The sequence below is a fragment of the Acyrthosiphon pisum genome, chromosome A1, assembly GCF_005508785.2.
Source record: "Acyrthosiphon pisum isolate AL4f chromosome A1, pea_aphid_22Mar2018_4r6ur, whole genome shotgun sequence".
Lineage (NCBI taxonomy): Eukaryota > Metazoa > Arthropoda > Insecta > Hemiptera > Aphididae > Acyrthosiphon > Acyrthosiphon pisum.
This window is the reverse complement of record NC_042494.1, coordinates 148,226,695-148,234,166: the sequence shown is the minus strand read 5'-3', so window position 1 is coordinate 148,234,166 and position 7,472 is coordinate 148,226,695. Positions and strand designations below refer to the sequence as shown.

General features: G+C 29.0%; 1 protein-coding gene across 1 annotated transcript in view; it reads left to right on the top strand.

The window, feature by feature from the left end:
• Window positions 1-2,618: 2,618 nt before the first annotated feature.
• Window positions 2,619-7,472, top strand: part of LOC100166594 (band 7 protein AGAP004871) — a 28,512-nt gene continuing 23,658 nt past the window's right edge. Inside the window, exon 1 of the mRNA XM_001943778.5 lies at window positions 2,619-2,946. Within this exon, the coding sequence (XP_001943813.2) occupies window positions 2,856-2,946 (91 nt within the window). The 5' untranslated portion in view covers window positions 2,619-2,855. The remainder of the gene's footprint in view (window positions 2,947-7,472) is intronic.

Below are 7,472 nucleotides of genomic sequence, written 5' to 3'. Positions count from 1 at the left end.
GTGGAAAGTCTGTAATTGAGGTAGCAACTAAAATATAAAATTTAATTTTAAATTTATAGAATTGTGGAAAATTGAAAAACTGGCACCGGGACCCTTAAAATAGATTTTGAGAAACCATTTTATTTCGGCGTTCAAACAAATTTTTCCTAATGCTCTTATAAGTGGATGTTTTTTTCATTTTTGGCCACTGTGTATGGCGTAAATTACAATCTTTTGGGCTACAAAAGAAATATGCAGAAGACTCAACGTTTGCCCTACAAGTCAAACAATTATGTGCTTTAGCATTCGTACTTGTCCTTGATGTAGTAGAATCTTTTAATACTATTCTAGAGTCCCAATATTTTATTGATAACGAACAACTATTTGAACCATTAGTAGATTACTTTGAGGAAACATGGATAGGTCAAACAGTTCGTAATAGGAGAAGAAAACCATTATTTCAAATAGAAATCTGGAACTGTTATAGTAATGTAATTAATGACCACCCTCGCACGAACAATGCTGTTGAAGGTTGGCACCATGTTTTCAATGCATCATTGGGATGTCATCATGCGACTATTTGGAAATTTATATATTTTTTGAAGCAAGAACAAGGGCTTTAAGAAGCAAAAATAGAAAAAATTATTCTTGGTGAAAATAACCCTACAAAAAAAAGAAAATATAAAAACATAGACCAACGTCTTAAAAATACAGTAGAAAACTATGAAACTACAAATATCAATACATATTTGAAGGGTATCGCTCATAATTTTAATTTCTAAACATTTGTATTCTATACGACTTTTATAATTACATTATATTATTTTATATTATTATGCCTTAACAACAATTAATAATTTATATATTAACTGATTATTATTTTTTTTTTATAATTTCTATGTATTATTATTTTTTACCTGACATTTTTAAAAGTTATGAAAATAAATTAATAATTCTAATTTATATATATTTGTATTTTATATTAATCTTTTACTGGACGTTTTTTAGCCGGATATTTTTGGTACAGGTTCTTTTTGGACCGGATCAAATGTCGTGGATCAATTGTCGCCGGATATTATTTACCGGACCAAATGTCCAAATGTGGTGTTGTATATGCAAGTTGCGGGATATTTTCGTTTTTTTTTTGTTCGAGTACAGCGCAGCGAGAGGGTATCACTGTAAATAATTTACGATCTAGGAAGTTAATTTTTTTTAAAATTTTTTTAAGTTTAATTTTTCCAAAGAAAAGTTTACTTCCAAGATCGTAAATTATTTATACTGATGCCTGCGTGGTCACTCCCTCGCTCCGCGGAATTCAGACTCGTGGTAGTCGGGTTAATAATAAAGTACCTACCTTTGGATTTTTTAAAAATGTATATATAGAATTATAGAAAGTATAAACATTATTGAACTTTAAACTTTTTAAAATAAAATATTGTTTTTTGGTAAATAAATAAATAAGTAAAGATAATATTATTAAGTATTAATTAATATAAATATAATATTTTAAAAGAAATCATTAATATGTAATTTTATTTTAAATTATGAAAAAATCGAATAAAATAATGGTGACCTTTTCTCAGGTCAAATACATGTCTTTATCCATAGAGACCTGTTTTATATATTTTATTACTCGTATGTTATATTGTCATGTATAAATATTGTCAAGGTAGTTAAAAAAATAAAATTCCTATAGCTCGAAGGGATTTTAATTAATGTACATTTTAACATATTATAAATATATATACGAATATACGTATATGGGTATCGCCTTATCAATTTAATATCACCGGCAGTACTTGAACATGTATTTATAGGGAGCAGAGTACCCTCTTTAAAATAATACTTCAGCAATTCAGCGCGCATACCGCCTGGCGCTTACCCCGTACCGCTTCTGTTTTTTTCGTAACTACGCAGTTTATAAATTATTTCTTTATTACTTTATAGGTATATCAACGGCAGACCACGTTATATTGTAATATAAATATGAATACTTAAGTTTAAATAAAAATTCATTGACATATTTAAATTATTATAAAGCCAACTATATAGGTACCTACCCTACAGTTGCAGGGTCTTTATATAGTCTTCACCAGCTTGTATTAAACCATCAGCTGATTTGGTTAACATATACAATAGGTATAGTATGAATAAATAAATGAACATTTTTACATTTTGGCATATGAATTGACGGGTTATGAAGTAGCGTCAGTAATATTCGTTTTTTCAGATCGATACTATTATATACCCTTTTTCACGTGGCGTCCACCTCGTCGCGCCGTTCCGTAATATATTATATTTATAATAATATGTTGGTATAGTCTCTTACTATATTCGAATCGATTTTACGGTTTGATCTCATTAAAATTGTATGAATGAAAAGACGTATACCTTCGTTCCCACACCCACCCGCCGTGGTTAAGTTTTTAAATATTTTAGACGTTCGAATTCTGGAACGAAAACTTCGCGTTTATATAGTTTATTATATCCTATATAATATACTGTATAGGGTCACGCTTGTCTATATAATATTATTATATTCTTCGCATTATAATAATAAGATAGATAGTATACGTATTAAATATATTAATAAACATTATTCATTATAGCCAGAGAGAGCGTTTTTGTCGTCGTTTGATTACAATTAAGAATTTAGGATTATTTTTTTTATATAATAATAACACCTATATAAGCGGATCAATTTTCATTCGACCGTTGCATGTTTGTTATTTCGCCGCCACGTCGATATATTCTATAGAGTCGCCGCCGCGAGTCGTCCCTCCGAGTCAGACGCGGGAAGACCGTCGGGTGAGAACGGTTATATTTTATAGGTATCTACTTACACCTACACCTACACATCACACGTATCTGTAAACATGCAAAATGCAGACTCAACTGAAGTCATCGACTTGGCCAATCACGTCGATACGTCCAGAACGGTGGACCAGAGACATCGCATAATCGGAGGTTAGTATTTTATTTAGGTTCTATTTATTGAACCTTGAATTTTGCGGATACAAGAGCCAGCTGATTTATTCATTCGTTTCAACTATTTGTTTGTCAGAATTAATAAACAAACATTGATTGAATAATTTGAATGCCTATAAAAGGTATACGATATACCTGATAGTAGTCTTGTTGGTATCTATATTGTTTAATCTATTGGCATACTGCTGATCTGTGGAGCTTTACGTTTTTTTTTTATAATTTAATAGAGGTAAAATTATTGTGCGTCTGATAGTAATTGATTTAATGCTCAAATAAAAAGTACAAAATATGTTCACTGTTATGAAAACAAAGTAATGAATCAATTCTTTACTAATACGATAAATGATATTAATCATTACTTTGTTAATTACTATATTTATAACTTTGTACCGGGATTGATAATGTAAATAATGATCTATATTGACTGTATTTATATATATTATATAAGTACATACCTATAGTAATGAAAATCTGTACGATTGCAATAGATTAATGAAGCAAATCAGTTTATCGTTTATGCCTGTCATATAGGTAGACTATATTTATGTAGAAATATAGAATGTTGAACTAATTAAATAATAAACAGGTTAGGTGTTTATATATCTACTTACCTTTAAGAAGATAAATATTTTTGATATTTTCGAGATACATATTAATTCACTTATTTTATAAGTGTTCAAAAAATTATTTTTTTTTATTTAATCAATTCTGACCATAACGGTCAGTCAGCCTGTGATATATTACTAAGTATATTTGATGATATTATTGTGAATAAAGTTATTTATTTACCTATTTACCCTGTTTTAAATGTTCAATCCTTTGCTAAAAAAGTTTTACATTTTATTAATTTTTAGTTACAAAATAATTTAAAATTTAATAAATTGATCAAAATGTGTCCCTATGTATTTTTAATATTTTTCAACTGCTATTGTAACAATATATCAGGAGCCTTGTATTAATATTTCACGCTTTTTGCCCCGACAAAAAAAATTGAAAATTGAAAATGTCCGTAAACAGCTCAAAACAAGTCAAAATATTTTGAAAATGTATCAAGTATAGGAATAGATAAAATAAACATATGGAGTAAATTTCAAATATTCACAGTTATTCGTTTTTGAATTACAACAAAATAAGAAAATCGCTTCATGAGAAATCAAGTGAATATATCCAATGTGATAAAAATTTGATGTTCAAACGCCCATAAAAATGTAATTTAACTTTCCGGTAGACATCAATCGTCAATAAATAGCTCATAAAAGCCAAAATATTTCGAAAATCGTATCATGTTAAGAATATGCTAATATACTTACTTGGTGATAATATCAAGTACTAATAAATATAAACAATTATTCATTGTTTCTTTAAAACAAAAAAACAAAATCGATTATTCGAAAATTGATATTGCGTAAATATTTAAAATTACTGTTTAAATTCTTAAATTTTGAGAGGAGCGATGAATTAATGTATTAATTTTACAATGATGTGTTTTTCTTATTTATTTATTATTTTTCTTTGTGTCTATCATCATCTTTGAGAATAGTAAAAATGCTTAGATTTTCTTCAACATTATCTTTTCTGATAGGAAAGTGAATCTAGTTGGTATTGTGGGAGAGGGAGTCAAAATTCTTAGAAGTTTTCAAAAGTGCTGTGAAAAACAAAAAAACGGGAAGAAACAAATGATCCGTAAATACATGAAATTTTCACTGAATGTTAACATTAAAATGTTCTATACACCATACAGTTTTTAAAATATTTTTACTTATTTAAACTGTTTACGGACATTTTCAATTTTCAATTTCCAATTTTTTTAGTTTTTTTTTCTATAAATATCAATAAAATTGTATTCGTTGGGTCAAAAAGCTTGAAAATTGAATACTAGGCTCCTAATATATTGTTACAATGACAGTTAAAAAATGTTAAAAAAACATTCCCTCAATTTTTTTTTTATAAGTTTTTTAAGTTCGAATTTTAACAAAATACGTAAAAATCACGAAAATGTGCAAATTATTTTGAGTTAGAAATGCATAAAAAAATTTCTTTTTAAATTTAACATTTGAAAATTTAATACGAGATTCCTCATAATTTTTTCTACCTTTTCAAATAAAAAAAATGTCTACCGGAAAGTCAAATTAATTTTTATGAACGTTTTTAGTTCAATGTTTTACAACATTGTTTATACACTCGATTTCTCGCTCAGAATGGTTTTCCGTATACATTGATATTATATTTATATCATTGAATTCAAATTTAACACCATCCATTACAGTTATCCACTTGTAACCTACTGTACAGCAGAGGGAAACCCACTTGCCCACCTACTTTTATTTTTGTGAGATGGTATTGAAATAAAATTTAAAATTTGAAAATTGATTTCAATTTACATAAAATGATGTACTCCTGCCCCTCTTATAGTTTTTACACTTTTCAAGTCCCGAAGTTCCAACTAAACTTTACCCGCCAACATTTGAATGGAAGCATAATTAATTTGTCATTTTCTCAATATTGTCGTCTTTCAGTGTCATAAATTGATGAAAATATGAATCTATTAACATGTTTGAATTTATACATTATGTACATATATACATAATACATATATATATAATGCGTACATTCGTAACATAAATATTGCATGTTATTCGTATTACGAATTCTATTTTACTAGTCAGTAGTCCGTGGTCGCGAAATGAGTATGTACTGTATACATATAGTTTGTTTTTAATATAATTTGTATTGCATGTATAACTGTATACGGTTGAAACAATGTGTTGACACATATTATTATACTTGTCATAATTCTATCAACTAGGGACATATTTCAATTTTTTGAAATCAATAAAAAAAGTTCAAGCGGACCGAGTTTTTCTACCATTAAAAATCAAATGACCATAGTTATATAGAAACGATTTAAAAATTAAATTTTCGATCATATTAATTAAATTGTATGGGCACTTAGTCAAAATAACCAATAATATGCGGTATCTAGATTTAATAGTTTTATTTATATTTAAAATATATTTTGATCATAAGCTCATAAGTATGTCAATGGACAATAGTTACCTATAAAGAATATTTTATTTTTAAAAATATATTAGGTAAAAAAATTATGAAACTTGTAACAGGTAGGTTGGTATAGGCGACACGCAACATATCGTGAGTCATGACATAGGTATATTATTGGTTGCAGGGTTAACGACATATTAATTAACACAGCGGTGCAACTATATGGGGGGGGGGGGGGGGGGATAGTGGTTGGTAACTTCAAATAATCAATTTTCAATATTATGGTAGAATCGCGGACGTTTCGTCCCCGCCGTTTCGTCCCCGTCAAAAAAACCAGTCCACGGACGTTTTGTCCCCGGCAATTATTGAGATAGGACGTTTCGTCCCGGAGGGTTATTAGCTATAGGACGTTTGGTCCCCGGCATACTTTGATAATCTAAATGCATTAATTTTTAATGAACAATTCTGTAATGTCTAATATAATATAGTGTTCTAAAGTATTTGAGTAAAATTATTCAAATATTTTATTAAATACTTTTTTTTATTCTTTTAATTCTTAATTTGTTTCTACTTATAATTATTCTGGTAAATAAAAATACCATGCCGTCGTGGTTTTACATTAACATTATAACAATGCGTCTGCAACGACTGAATTGGTACAAAAACAAAATGAAATAATAAATGTACCGAAAATAGTTAGTTTTAAGGAAAAGAAATTGCAATCATATTGCACGGGATTTCAATATAATGGTGATAATGACATTTTATACTATGTAAAAAACATAAGTCAGTTATGGCCTAAAAATAAATATATAATTTATCTTAATATTATAGTACCTATTTAATTTTAATTTATTAATTTTTACTACATTTTGTGTTGACTTAATACAATTGTGATTATGTATTTGTATAGCTTGTAGTATTGTAATTTAAAGATTAAATTGTTCATTAAAAATTAATGCATTTAGATTATCAAAGTATGCCGGGGACCAAACGTCCTATGGCTAATAACTCTCCGGGACGAAACGTCCTATCTCAATAATTGCTGGGGACGAAACGGTGGGGGCATAGGCTCAAATAGACAAATTATTTTGGGGGGACTAAAGCCCCTCCTATAATATTTTCTAAAAATTATATATGCTCAGTACTAATTAATGACTTTTGAACTGGGGGGACTTGGCAGAAATGTGGGGGGACTAAGTCCCCCCAAGCCCCCACCTATTTGCGCCAATGGGTGGGGGTGAAACGTCCGTTTACCGTTATGGTATACGTGTATATCTGACAAATGATGATTGTATGCATTTGTACTGCAGGTTATTTGTTAAATATCTGTAAAACACTATGACCAAGGTGACCAACGCAGATACCAGTGCCGCAACTACCGGGTGTGCAAGGTGTGCATTGCACATCGGCCCCCGGGCCCCCATTCCGATATAGGCCCCCAAATCGATGTGTTAAAATTTATAATTGTAAAGCCGTATTTGTGGAAAATTGAAGTAAAAAAC